This window comes from Trichosurus vulpecula, chromosome 4 (genome assembly GCF_011100635.1).
Source record: "Trichosurus vulpecula isolate mTriVul1 chromosome 4, mTriVul1.pri, whole genome shotgun sequence".
Lineage (NCBI taxonomy): Eukaryota > Metazoa > Chordata > Mammalia > Diprotodontia > Phalangeridae > Trichosurus > Trichosurus vulpecula.
In genome coordinates, this window is record NC_050576.1 from 376,394,407 (window position 1) to 376,416,807 (window position 22,401).

The following is a 22,401-nucleotide window of genomic DNA, read 5'->3' on the forward strand; positions in this document are numbered from 1 at the left end:
CCAGGATAGTATAATTGGTGAACTTGATGAATTCTTATGTACTTCACAACACAGTTAGTAAAACTGTTAATGGATTCTGTTCAGCAAACGTGTGTAACTTATTATACAGAAAGAGCACTGAGTAAGCTGGCTAGTTGAGATTAAAAAGTATGCTTAAGTGTCAGCTACTACTTTTCTTACTTTAATCTCCTTTGAAGTCATTGAATGTAGAAGTAAGATGTTAATTGCTGTTTTCATGAACTTAGATACTAAAATTAACTCTGATAAACTCCTCCTTTTATTCATCATGTTAAATTGTGTTGTCATATTGTGACAGTACATATTAAAAATCTCTTAATTTTAATTTTTTTAAGGCAGTCAAGCTAAGAAAGCTGAAGAAATGGATACTAAATCAGTTCTTCCTTCTTCTAGTAAAATGTATAGTCCACATCCTTTTGATGCCAAATCGTCATCATTTGAGAAGCCAAAGACAGAGAAAGACACTTATACTGATGCAGCAGCCCCTCCTTCCCCAAGGACTTTATTAGCTATCCAGGCTGCTATGACGGAAGGTAGCTCAGAAGAAGAGCTGGATAATGAAAATGAAAAGCAGTTCAGTGTGAAAAAAGCACATACCCCTGCTGCAGTAGATAAAGGCTCTGTGTCACCCAGAACTCTATTAGCAATTCAAGGAGTTCTTGATGATGATGATGATGATGCTGTGAAAAATGATAGAAAAAACTCTCAGAATGGAGTGTCAGAGGTTAAAGAGATTCTTGTAAATAGGTCAGAAGAGGAAGACGAGTTCCTTAAGGTTAGAGAAAGCAAAGGAATACAATCTGCAGCAGTGTCTCATTCAGAAAATAGGATATTTGCACAAGGAGATGAATGCAACATTAAGAATGAACACAAATCTGTACCTGCAGCACAGTCATCAAGTATTGTTCTTTTAGGAAAGGATGAATCCATTGTTCTAGAAGAACCAACATCACTAAGGCATTCAGCAAATGCAGTCTTTGGGCCAAGTGTTAAATCTGTTTTTAAGGATGAAGAAGAAGTAATTCTTACTCATTTGGAGAGCGCAGTTAATGTAGATATTGGTGAATTTGGGGTTGAGGATAGAAAAGACTCCAAAGTGACAACTCAGTTGACAAGTACAGTTTTTGTATCTGAAGATAAAGAAAACCCTGTGATTCCTGAATTAGAAAAGGATATTTTCATATCTCCAGATAAGTGTGATTCCTCTGTTTTGATTGTTTCAAGTGATAAGGAAATACAGTATAAAAAAAATCAGTCTTCTGAAACTGCAACTAACTCTTTCCAAGAAGTAAATGCCCCTTTGATGTCAGGAAGTCATCTTAGTACAGCAAAAACTGTAGGAAGCTGTAAGCCCAGTGAACATGAGAATTCGCGGAAAACTCTACAAGATATTGAAAAGAATGAATCTTTAGCTCAGGATTTAATTTCAGCAACACCAGAGACTGTGGCATTAACAGAAATGGACTCAGAAGAGAGTGAATCTGATGGTAGGTACTGTCATTTTTTTTTAACCTTTAAGTTCTTAGTAGGAAGTATGAAAGCATGTTGAAATAAACATCTGATTATAATTAAGTCCACATTCCTTGATACTGTTAATTCAGTTCGACAAACTTATTAACAGTGTACTTGACTCTAGGGATATGACCTGTATAGAGATAAATAAATAGAAAGTAATTTGAGAGAAAGAACAGGCAGCAGGTAGGCAACAGGCATTTGTTAAGTTCTTACTATGTGCTAGTCACTGTGCTAAGCACTTAGGGGATCAGAAAAAGCTTACCATAGGGATGGTGGTGGAGTTGGGCTTTGAAGGAATTGATTCCAAGAAGTAGAGGCATGGAGGATATATGTTCCAGGCCTAGGGGTAACCTGTGCCAATGGGGCATGGAATACTAAGCTGGGGGAACAGGTAGTAAGCCAATTTTTGGAACTTGGAGTGTGGGGAGGGCAATAATAGAACTTTGGAAAGATAAATTGGAGCTGAGTTTTCTATCTCTGAAGGGAATTTTTGAAAAAACAGAATACTGGTTAACGTAAACATTTTCTGTCCAAATAGTACTAAAATTAGTATTTGAGAGAATTAAAAATTCATTTAATTTTTAAATGGTTACCTAAAATATTTGATCCCAATTTGAAAAAAGACAAATTGGATACAGTCCTTCTTACTAGTATGAAGGAAAGTGGTATTCATTTGTCAAATTTAATGCTTTCCCATTAAAATTTTACTATTGAAAAGCAATTCTTGCTTTTATCAATGGATATGTGATTTGAATTTTTATAATCACTGTATTAAAAAAAAATTAGGTGAGACCTTTTAATAGTAGAGCCAAAGAAAGGGGCGAGTTCTTAACCAAACAAGGGATAGAGGTGATCAGAAATGATAAAATGGGTCATTTCAAGTTACATGAAATTGAAAAGCTTTTATACGAACAAAATCAATACAAGTAGCAAAGGAGCTGTCAATTGGAGAAAAAAGTCTTGGCATCAGATATTTTTGGTAAGGGTCTCATTTAAGACATGTAGGGAGGTAACTTAAATATGAAAGTGCAAGAACCATTTTCTCTTGAATAAGTGGTTAAAGGATGTGAACAAACAGTTCTCAAAAGAATTGCAAATTATTAACAGCCATATAAATCAAATGTTTCAATTTTTTAAGGAACAAACTTTTTGGGAAAGCTTTTGCAAGTAGTTTTTTTTTGAGGGGGGAAGGCAAGACAATTGGAGGTAAGTGGCTTGCTCGAGGTCACACAGCTAGTAAGTGTGTCAGGTGTCTGAGGCTGGATTTGACCTCAGGTCCTCCTGACTCCAGGGCCAGTGCCACCTAGCTGCCCCACAAGTAGTTCTTAGAATTATTTCTGTTGTCAAATATTAATGCTGAAAAAAATGACCCTTATGTTGGAACAGGTAGTTTCATTGAAGTAGACAATGAAAGTAGTAGTGACGAATTTCAGTCTGACTTACCTGAGGTATTCAGACCTCTCACGGAGCATGGGGAAAAGTCAGTTCCTGAAGAGGAGGCTACAGACATCGAGAGAAAAGGAGCTGTTGGGACCACTGAAAACCTCCTGAGAGACTCTCTTGAAAGCATGGAATCAGCCAAGCAGCCAGAGGAAGAGATTGAAAAAGAAACAGATGAAATGATCAATGAATGGCAAGATATTGATTTGGTAATTAGTTGAATTGTATTTTACCTTACTGTTAAATGGAATTTCGAGGAAGTACCAGTTAGTTTTCAAGGACTTATTGGAACAACACAGCGACATATTTGCATGTTTCTTCATTTCTTTTTGCGGATCATCTCCTTTTTATGTAATGATCTGATAGACTCTGCTTTTCCTTGTGCTTTATTTAGTGAAGACATGCCAAAAATATTGGTTTTTCTCTGAAAGTCAAGTGGAATTCCTTATAAGGAGAAAAAACATGTTGGTAATTGTGGGGATTAAAATTGTCCAACCTATAATAAAAGAGACTGAAGCAGAACTCTGAGCCTGTGGCACTTTATTAAAGATCCATGGTCCCCTCTAATGAAGTGGACCTCAGATTTTCCTCACGATCTGACGTGACCCCTTATTCCAGGACCTTGTTTTTGTAGAGTTTGATACTCAAATATGCAGAAGAGGCATGGTGCAAAAATAAGTTGGAGGACTTTCCATGTAATTGAGTCATCTCCACCACACTGGGCTTGGTCACCATGACAAGAGAAAACAAGGGTGGAAGGCCTCTAGTTGGCTTGCTATGATTAAGCAAGTGAACTTACAGTCTGCAGCTCATGGCTCTGGGGCCTAATATACAGAATGTATAATCACTACCCATATAGAATCATACCAAATTGATTAATACTGATTGGAATAGAGTAGGGGTCCAAATGAATTATTTCTCACAATTTCAGTTAAAAAAATAAGAGCTAACATTTATATAGTGCTTATTATGTGCCAGGCACTATACTAAGCACTTTACAATTATTATGATTTATATAGTGCTCAAAGGTTTGCAAAACACTTTATAAATATTACGTTATCCTCAGAACAACCTTGGGAGGTAAGTACCGTTATTATCTCTATTTTACAGATGAAGAAACTGAGGCAGAAAGAGGTTAAGTGGCTGGCCTCAGCTCAGCTGTTAAGTATCTGAGGCTGGATTTGAAGTCTGCCTTCCTTATTCGAGGTCTAGCACTCTATACACTGTACCACCTAGTTATATTAAATTTATTTAAGTTACTTAAAATATAATTCATATGCAGGAGGAACTGGAGGCTCTGGAGAACGATCTTTTAGTTGAACAGAATTCACTGAAAGCTCAGAAACAGCAACAAGAACGGATTGCTGCAACTGTAACAGGCCAGATGTTCTTGGAAAGTCAGGTAGGTTTATTTCTATTGTAAGCTTCCTTTAACTTCTGGTATTTTTACTTCAATCAATAAACATTTATTTAGCACTTGCTATATGCCGTACTGTGCTGGGTGCTGGGGATAAAAATGTAAAAGTGAGACATTCCCTGGCCTCAAAGAACTTATGTGCTACTTTTACAACCCGTAGGGAAGTGGTGGCTAGAGAAGTGATCTTTGATCTACATAGTTACAGGCATCGTGAGTGGAGCCATAATGCAGTGGATTGTCATGCCCTTTTCAGTAGCAGTGGCAGTATTGATTTGATTGTTTCCTCAGCAGGAGCTGAAAAGCTGGGGCAACCTGGGACAGGGTTCTGACCCAATGGCAAGGCAGATAGTTAGATGTCCATGCTTGGAAGGGCTTGGTGTCCTGGTTGATAGTGGGTATGTTCTGGAGATCTGGGGATGATTAAAAATGGTTTGGGTTTCAGCATTGTACCAAGTAAATTTGGCTATAGGGTACTTTAAAGCTTAAGTATTTTGGCAGAGCCCAGAAACCTAGGTCCAGGGGACTCGGGGCGGGGGGGGGGGGAATGAAATTACCCTAAATCACAGTGGAAAACATTGTAGCAGGTAAAGGTTTGTTAGCCCTGCTATGTATCTTCTGGATTAAAATCCCTTAAAAAAAGTATTAAAACAGAAAAAATTGAGCTAATGTTTGCCTTGAAAATTTCTCTTGTAAAATGCATTTTTGAAATATTCACATTTCCCTTTAAAAAATCCAAAACGTTATTGCTAACAGTAAAATTTTCTTACATAATCCCTGTTGATGTTGTATAGATTAGTAGTTTCTAAAGTGGTGGCCATGGAATGAACTGCAACTTTATCACATATTGATCATGTGATTAACAAGTTGAGGAGTGGAACATCTGCATAGTCAGTCATGGGCTTGTTCTCAACACATTTACAGCATCCTTTTCTTTTTTTTTTTAATAATAAATATATTTTTTATTTTTAGTTTACAACACTCAGTTCCACAAGTTTCTGGGTTCCAAATTTTCTCTCCCTCCCTCCCCTCCGCCCTCCCCCCCAAGATGACATGTAATCTAATGTAGGTTCTACATATGCCTTCACATTGAACTTATTTACATCATAGTCTAGTTGTAAGGAAGAATTATAACCAATGGAAAGAATCATAAGAAAGGGGAGATGAAACCAAAAAACAAGGGAAAAAAAGCAAAAAAAGTTTGCCTCAATCTGCGTTCAGATTCCACAATTCTTTCTCTGGATGTGCGTAGCTTTTTCCATCATGAGTCTTTTGGAGCTGTCTTTGAACCTTGCATTGATGAGAGGAGTCAAGTCTATCAAAGTTAGAGTCCCTACAGAGACTGTGTGTCTGTAATTGTATATAATGATGTCCTGGTTCTGCTCCCTTCACTCAGCATCAGTTCCTATAAATCATTCCAGGTTATAATGAAGCCTGTCTGTTCCGTGTTTCTTTTTGCACAATAGTATTCCATTACATTCATATAATACAATTTGTTTAGCCATTCCCCAACTGATGGACATATCCTTGATTTCCAGTTCTTTGCTACCACAAAAAGAACTGCTATAAATATTTTTGTACAATTGTATGATCTCTTTGGGATATAGCCCTAGAAGTGGTATATCTGGGTCAAGGGGTATGCACATTTTTATAGCCCTTTGGGCATAGTTCTAAATTGCTCTTCAGAATGGCTGGATTAGTTCACAACTCCACCAACGATGTAACAATGTTCCAATTTTCCCGCATTCTCCCTAACATTTATTATTTTCCTGTACAACATCTTTATCAACACTTACTCTCCCTGCCCCTACCAGAGGCCTTCAATGTGCTTACCTTAAGTTTCGACCCCTAAAGGAGAGTATTACCTAACTCAGTCCAAATACCTGAAGCAGCTATGCAGACAAAATTAAGTTTTATAACATGATTATTAGTATAATAGTACATGTATGTTGTTTATAAGTAAGTAAATGTTAGGGGTGCATGCTCAAATTTTTTTTTACTGATAAAGGTACACAATCAAAAAAGTTTAGAGGTAACTAGTGTAGATTTCCAGCATTTCTCAGGAGATATGGTTTGGGAAATTGTGTTAAACCCTTAAAATATGGATTTCACTCTGAGCTCAAAGCAAGCTGATACGCTTTTTAATAAGCTTCAACTGCATTCTTAATCTCAATAGGAACTTCTACGATTATTTGGCATTCCTTACATTGAGGCTCCTATGGAGGCAGAGGCTCAGTGTGCCATTTTGGACCTGACTGATCAGACATCTGGAACAATCACTGATGATAGTGATATCTGGCTTTTTGGAGCACGGCATGTGTATAAAAACTTCTTTAGTAAAGACAAGTTTGTAGAATATTACCAGTATATAGACTTTCACAACCAACTAGGTAAGACCTTGAAGGGTTATGTTTACATATTTGTTCATACTAATAAAAATTTATTAAATATCTGCTCTTTGGAATGCACTGATAGGGGAAGGTTCAAAAGCTGAGACTATTGTTTTATTTATCTTTGTAGGAGCTTATATTTCAGTACCTAGAGATAAGAGTTGTATATAGGATTGCTTTCTAAAAAAACGTCTTCAGGCTTTAAATGTAATGTACTATCTGGGGACTGATGTGATGACCTAGTTTTAATGGTGGCATTGTATGTATAAACTTTCATATATTCATAAACCCATGATCATCGTGTTTGGAACTAGATTTAAGAAGAAATTGGAAATTGAGAATCTTCAGGCTGTTATTTTAGTTTGAATAATTGGCTGGTTAGATAGTGGGAAACATGGGGGTCATGTTTAGAAGATTCACAGTTGTACCTAGACAGAAGCCAGAGAGGGTAGAATTAGGGGAACAGGTTAGTTATGTTAATTCTGTTGGACCTCTGAACCGTGTACTTCTGGAGCTGGTCTACCAGGAATTGATAACCATTTCTTAAATAATCTAAAAATGCTTATTTGATCAATAGCTTTTCTTTTAAAATGGTAAATAAGTTGATATCTTGAAGAAATATGACTGTACTTGGACACAGTGTCTAACACATGGTAGGTGATTAATAAATGTTAATTGATTAATGTCTCTTACCCTATAGGATTAGACCGGAGCAAACTGATTAATTTGGCCTATTTGCTTGGAAGTGATTACACAGAAGGGATACCAACTGTTGGCTGTGTAACAGCCATGGAAATTCTCAATGAATTTCCTGGACATGGCTTGGAGCCTCTCTTAAAGTTTTCGTAAGTCTATATATAGTATGCTTTATTTTTTTAAATAAAAGGCATATACAGGCCTTTTTATTGATGATTTTTAACTAAAAAGAGAGAGAGGGAGCATTGACAATGCAACCAACCAATGTTGCATAATGAAAGCCTCAAATATTACTATTATCTAGAGGTAAAGAGGAGGTGGCCTTATTTGGATTTAAAGTCCCAAAGAGGCATTGTTTTATGTCATTCTGCATGTGTGTGTACATTCCAGGGAGGGAGGGAAGGAGGCTGGATGTGGGTAGACAAACTTTTTTTTTTTATCCTGAGGAATATCACAATGTACAAATTAGCATCTGGTATGTAATGCCTTAGAGAATTTCTCTCTCCCTACAGGCTGCCTTTCCTTACTTTTGCTGCATGTCATTTTGGGGAGCCAGTGTGTCCAGTGGTGTAATTTAGCATCTCCTAGATTAATAGGCCTTTAGTTTTTAGAGCAGTATCAGGCCGGCTGCAGCATACAGAATCAAGGATGTATGTGACTCTTTAAGATTTGTACTAGGTAGCCACATGTGCCTAGCTTATTTTAAAGATCCATGACTAATGCCACTTACATCAACTCTCCCCTTATCCTGAATCAGCCTTTAAAGCATATGAAGCTTTTTGCATTATTAGAAATAAAAATTGAACCTGGAATTTTTGACTAATAGATCTCAGCTTTCTCCGTGTACTTAAATAAAGTAAGAGTGTTGGCTTAGATAATCTCTAATATCTCATCTAGACCTAAAATTCCAGGGTTCTGTGTCTTACACAGAAGTTTTTGCTTTTAGTGTGTCTGCTACTGAATATCTATGGCGTACTTCCATTAGCACTTTAGAACACTTTTCTTCAGTGTGGTGTAATGTAAAGATCATTGGATGTAGAGTCAAAAGGCTGAAAATCAAGTCCTAACTCTGAAACTCTGATGTACGTCTAGCTGTTATAGGTGGATTTTGATTTCTTGGAACCTCTTGTTTTATAAAATAGGGATGATTATATATATGTCTTGTCTCAGTGTGTTTGTGAGGAAAGCACTTTCTAAGCCTTAAAGGGCAATATAAATGTAAGCCATTCTTATTCTTGTTTGTTTTGTATTTTTACTCTTTGGGAATTCTAGCATTTTAACATTATAGGTAGGCTACGTAATAGATTAATATGATTTAGTATCTCATTGAGTATGTCTTATCATGTTATTTCATGAGTGTCCCATTTTACTTAGTAAATACATTTTGAGAAGTTCTTAAAAGAACTTTAAAGATGTTTTCCATCTGATATGTTCAAATTTTTGTCCTATTCATGGTTCTAATTTTCCCTTTTTCTTCTGAAATTGTAAATCTGTTAGACAAATAGCCTGGATGTTGACTAATTGTCATGTAATGTGATCTTGACAGGATGGTTTTTGATTCCACACTATTTTCCTTTCTGCTTAAACAGGAAGTTAATTGGTTTGCCCTCAAACTCCCCCTCATCCTCATGGTGAGGCATCTGTTTAAAGCCCAACTATACCAGAAAGAAAAGGGCTGGAATCTCATTACATCACTTTTCAAATTTTCTGACCTAATTACTTGAGAAACTTTTACTATTAACAGGCTGTATATAGCAAGAATTTGAGTTTTTTGGTTGGTTGTGTTTTAAAGGCTAACACCTATATTAATTTTTCTCTGTAACTTTACTTTCAATTTCACCTAAACAGATACATTTTATAATTGTAACCTTATCTTTAGGAGAGTTTAATTTACTGTTTTCCTTTTGTAGAGGAAGATAGTAGGTGCTCACTGTCACCCTAGTTTAGTCTTTAGCTTTATAAATTACCACATTGGAAAAAAATAGGATCGCATACTCTAGAGCTAGAAGGGATTGTAGAAATCATTTAGGCCACCCCATCATTTTAATGATGAGAAAACAAGGCCTGAAGGGTAAGGTGATTTGCATAAGGCCACAGAGGCAGTAAATGGCTGTGCCAGGCTTCAAGCCCAGCTCCTCAAACCCCAAAGCCAGGCTTCTTTTTACTTCCTGTCCCATGCTGCATCCCCTCAGTTCCCTTTCTTCCCTTGTTATTTCTGCTCTACTGCAGAGGATACGTTTTGTTAATGATTAAATTTTGTAAGTGGGTATGGGTTGAATTTCATTAGTGAATTTAAATGCATATTATCTTTTTTCTGATGGAAAATCTCTTAAGCACAGAGCACATTAATGGAAAGTTGTGTACGAAGTTATCAGGTCACATACACTGTCATGTTTCTAAGGAAGGCAGAGATTGGCAGAGAGAGATAATTTGCAAAGTGATTGCAAGATGATTTTGTATTTTCCTTTCAGTCAGTAAATATTTTAATTCCTGCCTCGTGCTTGTCTTGTGTTGGGGTTGGGAGGTAAGCACTTTTGTTATAGGGAAAGAGGGGCTAGACAAATGTTGCCTCTTATGTTTTAGGTCCCCACCTTGCTGCAGAGAGTGAAATGTAGATGGTTTTTAAGCAGCACCCAAAGAGAGGATAAATAACATTTGAGACGGCAAAATGAGACCGGTATACAAATACACTGCTCTTGATTTTTTTCCCCTTAGTATTGTGGGGGGAGAATAAATATATTATGAATGTGGAAATATGTACATGTAATGAGTATTGTATTTCTTGCCTTCTCACAGGGTGGGGGAAGGCTGGAATGAGGAAGAGAATTTGAACTGAAGAAAAAATAAAATTTAAAAAATGCTGATAAAAACAAATTTGCTGTGGTTAATTGAGTGTTTTGTGGATACTGTTTCTCTTTATTCTTCAGAGAATGGTGGAATGAAGCTCAAAAGACTAAGAAAATAAGACCCAATCCCCATGATACCAAGGTGAAAAGGAAATTGCGACAATTACAACTTTCTCCTGGTTTCCCTAACCCAGCTGTAGCCGAAGCTTATCTGAAACCTGTGGTGGATGACTCAAAAGGAGCATTCTTGTGGGGAAAACCAGATCTCGAAAAAATTAGAGAATATCCTTTTGCTGCTTAACATATACATTAAAGGAACAATGAATCAAATTTTTATTTTGTTTTATTTCTTGACTTTAGATCATTTCAAATCCATAGGAAGTGAACCTAAATCAGGTTTTTCTTTGAATTTTTACTTAAGATTTTAATCTTACTGCAAAATAGGCACCTTCTTTATTAAAAATTGGAAGTGATATATGATTGTGCTTATTCAGGCTGAGTATGGTTTATTCTAAAAGTAGAAAAGAATGCTAACTTTGTTCGTGTTATTACCATGTACCTCCCTGGGAAAAGGAATAGTGATAAATTTATTAGGGACATACATGTTTACAAGACAGTCAATATTAGGACGAAAATGGTAACAGATGTCTATATTGGACTCATCTGGCTTATGTATTTCTCATTCAGCATTGAGGTTGTTCACAGAATCATTGTTTAAAAAAAAGTATCCTCAGAATGTCATCCAGGTTAACCCCTTCCTTCTTTTACACATGAAGAAACTAAAGTGAAGAGAATAAAATGATCTGCCTAAGGACACCCAGGTAGTAAGTACCAGAGCTAGAATTTGAACCCAGGTCCTCTGATTTTGAACCTGACTAGTGTGTATTTCATATTTAAACGTTACAGTTTATAACTAGTGCCTTACCTATTGTTGAGTGAGCCACCTAGAGAGTAAAGACTTGGAAAAATATTTGTGGATAACTATACATGATTATAACTAAACATGGGTATTTATGCCATGTTTAGTGATTTATCCTTGTCAGCTTTGTATGTGGGCTAATGGCTGTTGACCCAATGAAATATGATGTGAACAATTAGAAGGAGAAGTTATATTATTCATTTTATTATCAGTTTACAAAGAATATGGTCATTATTCATTTTATTAATCAGTTGCACAAACCAAAAAAACATGCCAACAATTTGTCACCCTAGTATATTGTTTGTATTTGCAAAGCTTTCTTGGGCAGAGTTAAAGGAAGCATTCCTCAAGGGGACAACTGGAAATTCAAAGGAAGCTTGTTATCAGCCCTTGATTGTTAATTCCTAGAGAAAGATGGTACGAGTTCTTCATTCCTTGCGGAGATTTGTGTTGTTTTGCTTTTCTTTAATGGAAAATCTGTATTCTGAAATAGCTTTTATTCAAAGAATGTTAAGTAGAAAATGATACCAAATACTTCTATTTGGCAGCATACTTAATTGGCTTATTTATTTCTTGACCTTACTATTGTAGTTTTACAAACTATGTATTTTAAAATATCAATTGTAGTTTTTAAATTTTAAAATATAATTGTATTTGATATTGTAGGGGCTCCTCTTGATCACTTTGTTGTAAAAAAAAGTTTTTTTTTAAAGAAATTTAAAGCCTTAACCAACTTTCACGTTTTGTCAGCGTTATTTTGGCTGGAACAGAACAAAGACAGATGAATCTTTGTTACCTGTACTAAAACAGCTGAATACACATCAGGTAATGATTAAAAGTGGACTGTTTGGCTGCTTTGTAACTATGAGTGGAAAGATTAAATCAGCCCTAAAGGACTATATTAATTTTTAAATTGAGAAAAATATCAACTTACTGTTCTTCGTTATTTCATTGATTACTTGAGGCAGTGTTGCATAGTGGATGGAGAGTTGGATTTGGAATGAAGAAGACTTTCCTGCTTCTGATACATCCTAAGTGATCTTGGACAAGTCACTTAATCTTTCAGTGCTCAATCTTCAGTGTTTAACCTTTCAGTGTCAAAGCTCAGGCCAGCTAGATTAAAATGTAGTTGGGAAATGTATAACAAAATGAATAAAAATACAGTACAGCATATGTAATTTTTTTGGGGGGGGGCAGGGCAATTGGGGTTAAGTGATTTGCCCAAGGTCACACAACTATTACATGTGCAAGTGTCTGAGGCCTGATTTGAACTCAGGTCCTCCTGACTCCAGGGCCGGTGCTCTACTCACTGCGCCACCTAGCTGCCCCCAAGCATATGTAATGTTAATTTGCGGTTTTCCAAGTCAATTTGTGGTTTGGCGGGGATTCATTTCTATTTGAGTTTGATACTGGCTGCTCTAGGCAGCTCTCTTAAGATTGTAAGTTGCAGAGAAGGTGGAGATCTCCTTTTTGATGTATTGAGAATTTATCAGTTAATTCACAGGTCTGGTCTCTATCATATACAATTAAAAATTATGAATGCATTGTACAAGTACATGTTGGAAAACTTGCAGTTTTGACTTTCTGGGCTGGCCTTACACAAAATTGGGAAGTAGATTACATTTTTCTGCTATCTCTTTTTCAAGATCCCCTATGTATTCATTCAGGGAAAATTGATTTGATAAATTAATGCATATCATCACGTTAGTGACTTAGTGTATTGAGCTGCCCAGTTGCATTTATATTCATGATACCACAAGATTTCTAACTCAAATATACCTTTATGATCATCTGGTTCAGTCTCTTGATTATAAAGATGAACAAATTTAGGCCCAGAGAAACAGAAACAGAGCAATTCATAATCTTCCTGAGAAGAGGAAATTTGTGAGGAGCATAGGGTCTTATCAATGTCCCCTAACATTATCCCATATAGATGTCTTGTGAGTCTAGTTTGGCATCCATACCCTTAACAAGGAGCTATTTATCAAAAAGGAAGCTTTCTATAATGAGACTTTATAAATTGATTTTACTTTTAAAATCAAACCATAATTGTGACTTGATTCATTTAGATGCTATTTTCTGTAATTCCCTCTTTTAAAAAAAGATATTTATTTAAATTAATTAATTTAGTTTTAGTTTACAACATTCAGTTCCTCAAGTTTTTGAGTTTCAAATTTTGTCCTTCTCCTCCCCCTTCCCCTCCCAAGACAGCATGTAATCTGATGTAGGTTGTACATATACCTTCACATTAAACTTACTTTCACAATAGTCAAGTTGTAAAGAAGAAGTATAACCAATGGAATGAACCACAAGAAGAAGAAACAAAATAGAAACAAAAACAAACAAAAAAGAGAGCAAATAATTTGCTTCAGTCTGCATTCAGATTTCCTCATGTGAATCACTTTGTCCATCATGAGGCTAGTTATTTATTTTTAACATTCATTTTTTAAAATTGTGAATTCCAAATTTTCTCTCTCCCACCCTTCCTCCATCCTTGAGAAGGCAAGCTGTATTCTATCAGTTGTACATGTAAAGTCATGCAAAACATTTCCATATTAGCCATGTTGTCCCCCCCAAAAAAGCAAGAAAAATATGGTGAATGAAAAAATGCACTACAAGTTTGCTCTCACTTCATCCCTTTCTGGAGATTGATTGCATTTTTCATCATGGATCCTTTGGATTTGTCTTAGATCATTGTCTTACTCAGAGTAGCTAAGTCTTTCACAGTTGATCATTGTTATATTACCGTTACTATGTAAAATGTTCTCCTGGTTCAGCTCAACTCACTTTGAGTCAGTTCATATAAATCTTCCTAGATTTTTCTGAGACGACCCAGTTTGTCATTTCTTACAAAACAGTAGTTTTCCATCACAATCATATACCACAACTTGTTCAGCCATTCCTCATTATGTACATCCTCTCAGTTTCCAGTACTTTGCCACTACAAAAAGAGGTGCTATAAATAACTATGTACATATAGGTTCTTTTTTTCTTGATCTTTTTGGAATATGGACCTAGTAGTGGTATTGCTATGCCAAAGGGTATGTGTAATTTTATAACTTTTTAGACATAGTTCCAAATTGCTCTCCAGAATGGTTGGACCAGTTCACAACTTTACCAGCAGCGTGTTAGTTTTCCAGTTTTCCATATCCCCTCCAGCATTTATAATTTTCCTTTTCTATCATGTTAGCCAGACTGATAGGTGTGAAATGGTACCTCAGAACTGTTTTAATTTGCATTTCTTTAATCAGTAGTGATAAAGAACCTTTTTTCACATGACCATAGATAGTTTGATTTCCTTTTCTGAAAACTGACTGTTCATATTCTTGTCTATCATTTGGAGAATGACTCATATTCTTATAAATTTTACTTAGTTCTCTATATATTTGAGAAATGAGGTCTTAATCAGAGAAACTTGATGTAAATTTTCTTCCAGTTTCCTGCTTTCCTTTAATCTTGACTGCATTGGTTTTGTTTGTGCAACACCGTTTTAATTTAATGTAATCAAAAGTATCCATTTTACTTCCTGCAGTACTCTCTTTTGTTTGGTTATAAGCTCTTCCCTTATCCGTAGATCTGATAGATAATTTTTTTCCATGCTCACCTTATTTACTTATGGTATCACCCTTTATTTCTAAACCATTTATCCATTTTTGACCTTATTTTAGTATATGGCATGAGATGCTGGCCTGTGCCTAGTTCCTTCCAAACTGGTTTCTTGTTTTCCTAGCAATTCTTGTCAAATGGTGAGTTCTTAACCCAAAAGTTTGGATCTTTGGTTTATCAAACACTAAGTTACTATGGTCATTTACTACTATGTATTGTGTACCTAACCGTGTTTCACTGATCCACTAGTTTATTTCTTTGCTAGTACCAAATTGGTTTGATGATTACTATTTTGTAATATAGTTTAAAGTCTGGTACTTCTAGGCTACCTTTCTTCATTTTCTTCCATTGATTCCCTTGATATTCTTTTTTTTTTATAATTAAGATTTTTTATTTTTAGTTTACAATGCTCAGTTCCACATAATTTTGAGTTCCAGATTTTCTTTCCCTCCCCCCCCCCACCCTCCCCAAGACAGCATGGAATTCAATATATCTTCTACATATAACTTTTCATTGAACTTATTTACACAATAGTCAAGTTGTAAAGATGAATTATGACCAACGAAATGGATCAGGAGAAAGAAGAAATAAAACCAAAAAACCCTCAAAAACAAACAAAAGAAAAAAAATATTCCCTTGATATTCTTGACCTTTCCTTCTTTCAGTGGAATTTTATTGTTTTTTTTTCCTAGCTTTAGAAAGTAATTCTTTGGTAGTTTGATTGGTATGGCACTGAATAAGTAAATTAGTTTAGGTAAAATTGTCTTTTTTATTATATTGACCCAGCCTACCCGTGAGTAATGAACCTTCCATTGTTTTAGACCTGTCTTTGTGTGAAAAGTATTTTGTAAATGTGTTTTTATAGTCCCTGAGTTTATCTTGGCAAGTAAACTCCCAAGTATTTTGTAATGTCTGTGACTATTTTTAATGTATTTTCTCTATCCCTTGCTGCTGGACTTTGTTGGTACTATATAGAGATGCTGATGATTTATGTAGGTATATTTTATATCCTGCAACTTTACTAAAGTTGTTAATTATTTCAGCTGTTTTTTTAGTTGATTATCTAGGGTTCTCTCTAAGTATGCCATCATATCTTCTGTGAAGATTGATAGTTTCCTCATTGCCTATTTTTCTTTCTTCAATTTCTTTTTCTTGTCAGTGTGAGAGCTGACATTTCTAATACAATATTGAATAATAATGGTAATAATGAACATCCTTGCTTCATCCCTGATCTTATTGGGAGGGCTTCTAGCTTATTATCCCCCTTCCACATAATACTTTTGGTTTTAGATAAATACTACCATTGATCATTTCAAGAAAAACTCCATTCATTCCTATGCTTTCTGGTGTTTTTAATTGGATAATTGTAGTTTGTGAAAAGCTTTTTCTGTATCTATTGACATAATCATATAATTTTTATTGTTTTTGTTATTGATCAGTTATAGTTTTCCTAATTTTGAACCAACCCTGCATTCCTGGTATAAATCCCACCTGGCCTTGTATGATCTTTGTATATATTGTTTTATCTCTCTTGCTAGTATTTTATTTAAAAATTCTGTATCAATATTTATTAGGGAAATTGGCCTATATTTTTCTTTCTCTGTTTTTGCTCTCCCTGGTTTGGGTATCAAAATTATATTTGTGTCATAAAAGGAATTTAGTAGAACTCTTTCTTTGCTTATTTTTTTCCCCATATAGTTTATATAGAATTGGGATTGATTGTTCCTTAAATGTTTGGTAGAATTCTCTTGTGAACCCATCTGGTCCTGGGGTTTTTTCTTACAGAACTCATTTATGGCTTGTTCCATTCCTTTTTCTAAAATAGGGTTATTTAACTTCTACTTAGCTGGGCAATTTATATTATTGTAAATATTCATCCATTTCACTTAGATTGTTAAATTTATTGGCATATAATTGGATAAAATAACTCCCAATAATTGTTTTAATTTCATCTTCATTGGTGGTACATTTACCTTTTTATTTTTGATACTCATAATTTGGTGGCTTTCTTTTTAAAAATAAAATTAATCCATAGTATATCAGTTTTATTTTTTTATATGAAACTAGCTCCTAGTTTTATTTATTACTTCAGTGGCTCCCCCCATTTCATTAATCTCTTTGATTTTCAGGCTTTTCCATTTTGGTGTTTAATTGAAAATTTTTAATTTGTTCTTTTTTCTAGTGTTTTTATTTGTGTGCCCCTTTTATTGATCTGCTCTTTCTCTATTTTATTGATGTAAGTTTAGAGCTACAAATTTTCCCCTAATTACTGTTTTGCTTGAATCCCACAAATTTTGGTATGTTGTCTCATTGTTGTCATTTTTTTAAATGAAATTATTGATTGTTTCTATGATTTGTTCTTTGACTCACTCATTTTCTAGGATTAGATTATTTAGTTTCCAATGAGTTTATTATTACATTATGCTCTGGGCAGCTAGGTGGTGCAGTGAGTAGAGCACCGGCCATGAAGTCAGGAGGACCTGAGTTCAAATCTGGTCTCCAGTTTTGTATCACAAGACACGGCCATTTTTTTGTGAAGGTGCCATGTATAGCTAAGACAAAGATTTACTCCTTTCTATTCTTGTTCAGTTTTCTCCAGAGGTCTGTTCTATCTAAATTTTCTAAAATTCTATTCATCTTCTTAACTTCTTTTAAAATTTATTTTATGATTAGATTTATCTTGCTTTGAGAGAGGAAAGTAAGGGCCTCCACTAATATAGTTTTAGTCTTTTCCTCTTGCAACTCATTTAACTTTTCCATTAAGAATTTGGATGCTATGCCATTTGGTTCATATATATATTGGTACCTGTGCTATGCTATCAACATGTATCTTGAAGCTATGCCATTTGGTAAATGTGGTACGTTTTAGCAAGATGCTGTTTCTCTGCTTATCTTTTTCAACTAGATCTATTTTGCGAGATCATTGTTGCTATTCCTGCTGTTTTTACTTCAACTGAAGCATAATAGATTCTTTTTCAGCCCCTCATTTTAAGTCTGTGTGACTTTCTGTTTCAAGTGTGTTTCTTGTAATAAGCAGCATATTGTTGGATTCTGGTTTCTAATCCATTCTTCTATCTGCTTCTGTTTTATGGGGGAGTTCATCCCATTCACATTCCCAATTATGATTACTATGTCTTTTCCTCTGTCCTGTTTTCTTTTGTTTTTCCCTCTCTCTTTTTTATCCTGTTCCCTCCTCAAAAGTCTGTTTTGCTTCTGACCACTGCTTCCCTTAATCAGCCTTCTCTTTTATCACTCTTCCTCCTGCTTTTTCTTATTCCCTTCCCCTCGTACTTCCCTGTTGGTTAAGCTTGATTTCTGTACCCAACTGAGTGTGTGTGTGTGTGTGTGTGTGTGTGTGTGTGTGTGTGTGTATTCTTCCTTCTTTGAACCAATTTAGATGACAGTGAGGTTCAAGCATTGTCTCCTCACCTACCCATTTTTCTTGCATGCCTTTGTTATGTAAGATAATTTCCCCCACTTCTCTGTTTTCCTGTCTCCCAGTGTAACCTGCTTTCTTGCCCATCTACTTTTTTTTTTAAAGATCATCCCAATATAATCAGCTCATTCCTGTGTCTTCTATTTATGTAGAAGCCTTCTGACTGCCCTAATGATGATAAAATTCTTAGGTGTTACATGATTATCTTCCCATAAAGGAATGTAAACAGTTTGACTTTATTGAGTCACTTATGATTTCGCTTTCATGTTTACCTTTTTATGCTTGAGTCTTGTATTAAAAGAACACATTTTTTTATTCATTTCTAGTCTTTTCATCAGGAATGCTTGATGGTCTTCTGTTTCATTAAATATCTCATATTCATTAAATATGAAGATTATATTCAGCTTTGCTGGATAGGTTATTCTTGGTTGTAATCCTAGCTCTTTTGTCTTTGGGTCATATTCCAAACCCTCTGCTCATTTAATGTGGTAGTTGCTAAATCTTTTGTGAACCTGATTCTGTGGTATTTAAATGATTTCTTTCTGGCTGCTTGAAGTATTTTCTCTTAAACCTGGGAGCTCTGGAATTTGGCAGTGTTATTCCTTTGAATTTTAATTTTGGGATCTCATTCAGTAAGTAATTGATGGTTTCTTTAATTTTCTATTTTGCCATCTGGTTCTAGGATGTATAATTTCTTGAAATATTATGTCTGGATTCTTTCTTTGATCATGGCATTCAGATAGTCCAGTAATTCTATTTCCAGGTTGTTTTTCTGGTGAGATATTTCACATTTTCTATTTTTTTCCCCTATTCTTCTGTCTTTGTTTTATTGAGTCTTGATGTTTCTTGGTATCACTAGCTTCTGCTTTCCCAGTTCTAATTTTTGAGGAATTATTTTCTTCAATAAGCTTTTTTCCTTTTTCTCTTTGGCCAGTTCTGCTTTTTAAGGAGTTCTTTTCTTCAATGGAGTGTTTTACTTCTTTTACTATTTGGCCAGGTTTTTTTTAGGTGTTATTTTCAGTATTTTTTTGTGCCTCTTTTAATAATTCGTTAATTGTCTTTTCATCGTGTTGCTCTCATTTCTTTTCCCAATTTTTCCTCTACCATTGTCATTTTATTTTCAAAATCAGTTTTTAGCTCTTCCATGAATTCTTGTTAGGCTTGTGTCTAATTCACATTTTTTTTCCCCTTTGAGGCATTGCTCATAGATGTTTTAGATCATAGACATGATTGTCTCCTGAGTTTGTTTCCTGATCTTCACTGTTACCATAGTAGTTTTTTGTGGTCAGTTTCTTTTTTGTTGTCATTGCTTGCTTGCTTTTTCAGCCTTTTTCTTGACTTTGTGCTTTATGTTTCATTTGGGCTTTGTTCACTTGGGGCAGTGGGGGAGCAGGCACTTTACCAAGTTTCAGGCTTTTTAAAGCTGGTTTTAGAGCTGCTTCTGGGTGTTTAGAAATTTTTGGTGCTTCCAAGATGGGATGGTGTGGGTAAAGGTGTGGTCACTGGTCTCCTGGTCTACACTCTGGTCCTGTCGCAGGGCGGGCCCTTGATCCTTTGTGACCAAAAGCTCTTCTGTCCACCCTGAAACTGTGACCCACAAACGCATATGGGCAATGAAGTTGCCAAGTAGACCCAGTTCTGTGCTCAGTGTCAGCTCAGGGTCCCCTGTAATCTCTTTCTGACCAGTTGTCCAGTGTCCTTATGTTTCTGGTTTGAGAGCTCCTGAAGCTGCTGCTTCTGCTGTTGCTGCTGCTTGTCAATGCTTCCAAGGCCCACAGCTGGTGTGACCATCACTCTAAGCCAGCTTCCCTTCTGGTGTCACACATCCCTCCTTACCACCTCCTAAGTTGGCTTGGGTTGGAAAAATGTCTAACTCTGACCGTTTATTGCTTAGGAGTGTGATTTCAGGTCTTATTTTAAAGTTATTTGGAGGGGAGTGTTTGGAGAGCTTGGCTGTAGTGCTTCCTCTACCCTGCCATCTTGGCTCTGCCTTGTATCAGATGTTATTTTCAAGAGGAGATTACTATTATTTCATGTATTTTACAAGAAGATTATAAGATAACTGGGTAGATTGTAACTGGAATAACATTCACTGATTCTTGCTAAATTTAGGGGCAGTTTTTTTTGAGACTGGTTCTCCCAGTTCTTCCCAGGCTGGATGTGCAGCAGCCACTCAGGGACCAGAACCTACCACCAATCAGCACAGGAGCTTTGACTCGCTCTGTTTCTTATTTAAGCAGGTTCTCCCTTCCTTAGGCCGTCTGGTGGCTTTCTCTTCCCAGGGAGTTACTTTACTGGTACTGATTTAATGCAGATACAGTACTGGCTTAATCTACTGCAGTTCCCAAATCCCTGGTTCAAGCAATCCAGTGGCCTCAGTCTCCCCGGCAGAAAGGATTACAGGTGTATGCTACCACGTCCGGTGGCAATATTTATTTTTTAAAAGCAGTAATCAAGAGAATTCACAGTGAAACAATGTAAGCAATACAAATTGTTCCCAAAGGATGTTTAACTTTTTTTTTAAGAGGAGGACTTCTATGGTTTTAAAAAATGTATTTCCTGAGAAATGCTTTACATGACATCCAGAGAGAGAGTGAATAGGAATACATCTGGTAGATGATGTGTATATAAACAAAGGTCTTAATTAGCAGAGTCAGTGCAGGTGCTGTCAGTGAAACCTAGAAAGTAAGAGGTTGGTTTTTTTTCTTTCTTTTTCTTGTGGATAATCAAGAAGGCCTAGAAAACAAGATCTACTTTAGATAATCTACCTATGATAAAATTGACTTCATTTGAAAGGCAACAAATTATTATTTTCTGAAATAGTAATCAGGTGTCATTTACTAGTGTTCACATTATCCTTCTTTGGAGTAGATAGTCATAAACTTCACCTCCTTTTCTGATTTGTTTTTTTTATAGACACAGCTCCACATTGATTCTTTCTTCAGGCTGATACAACACGAGAAACAACACGTTAAAGGAATGAAGAGTCAGAGACTCAACAGAGCTGTGACGTGTATGCTCAGGAAGGAAAGGGAAGAAGAAGCTGGTGAAATAGAAGCAGCCACTGCTGCCATGGAGAGAGAATGTAAAACGCTTGAAAAAACAAAAGACAAAAATGGGAAGAAAAACATAGAGAATAAATTGGAAAAACCACAAAATTTAAAAAGAAAAGTGCTTTCCAGTGCCAGTCAGCAGAATCAGTATGGTGAAGGCGGCTTTGTTGGGGAAGCCTATTTCCCAGAATCATTTGATGTATCTTTAGGGGAGGATTCTGAAAGTGCGTCTTCAAACAAGGTCAAGAGGGGAAAACCTCCTAAGCAGTCAAATACTGTCTCTTTAGGCTTTCAGGAGATAACACAACATAATTCTGAGAAGAATGGAGAAGGGACCAGCAGCTCCAGTGATGATGATGGAAAAGGAACGCAAATGGTTATGGTGACTGCTAGATCTGTGTTTGAGAAAAAAAAAAGGAAACGAAATGTGAGGGGGAAGAAAAGAAAAACATAACTTACCCCTCGTTCTGTTTGTAGCTATGAAAACGATAAAGGGCTGGCCCCAGAGTCAAGATGACCTGGATTCCAATCCTGTCTCTGATACATATTAATGACTGTGTGACTCTAGGCAAGTCACTTAACTTCTTGGTGCTGCAGGCCACTGTTTAAGACTAAGTTTTAGAATAGTTGCTGGTCTGCGTTGGTAGAGGAATTTTCTTTACCAGAAGCTACTTGTGCTCATGAAATCACAGATCTGGATCTAGATAGATATATATCTGTATTTATAAAGAGAGAAATCAAGTATAATGAAATTTCCTAATGAATTTGTTATATAGAGAAAATAAAATTCAACAAGCCCTAATTTGTGTTTGAATGTTTTGTTTTTCTATTTTTAATCTAAATCTTAAAGTCTTCCATGGTTTTGTTAAATGCCATTTATATCCCATTCTGGTTGTCCCAATGGAAATGTGGCATTTTTTTACATCACTGATATATTTTCTCCCTGACATTGTTACTCCATGTTTGCATTCATCTGAATATTCTTGGATGTCCTTGCTACCACATGTGAAATGTGTTAACCTTAGCCTGGATTCACATTCTGTTTGGACTGTCATTCTTTAACAATTG

General features: G+C 35.7%; 1 protein-coding gene across 2 annotated transcripts in view; it reads left to right on the forward strand.

Moving 5' to 3' along the window:
• Positions 1 to 22,124, forward strand: part of ERCC5 (ERCC excision repair 5, endonuclease) — a 34,295-nt gene extending 12,171 nt beyond the window's left edge. For both annotated transcript variants that reach the window (XM_036754500.1, XM_036754499.1), the window contains exons 8-15: positions 354 to 1,505; positions 2,920 to 3,182; positions 4,256 to 4,375; positions 6,564 to 6,777; positions 7,478 to 7,622; positions 10,401 to 10,601; positions 11,979 to 12,063; positions 21,197 to 22,124. In XM_036754500.1, coding sequence (XP_036610395.1) covers positions 354 to 1,505; positions 2,920 to 3,182; positions 4,256 to 4,375; positions 6,564 to 6,777; positions 7,478 to 7,622; positions 10,401 to 10,601; positions 11,979 to 12,063; positions 21,197 to 21,787 — 2,771 coding nt within the window. In that variant the 3' untranslated portion in view covers positions 21,788 to 22,124. The remainder of the gene's footprint in view (positions 1 to 353; positions 1,506 to 2,919; positions 3,183 to 4,255; positions 4,376 to 6,563; positions 6,778 to 7,477; positions 7,623 to 10,400; positions 10,602 to 11,978; positions 12,064 to 21,196) is intronic.
• The last annotated feature ends 277 nt before the right edge of the window (positions 22,125 to 22,401 follow it).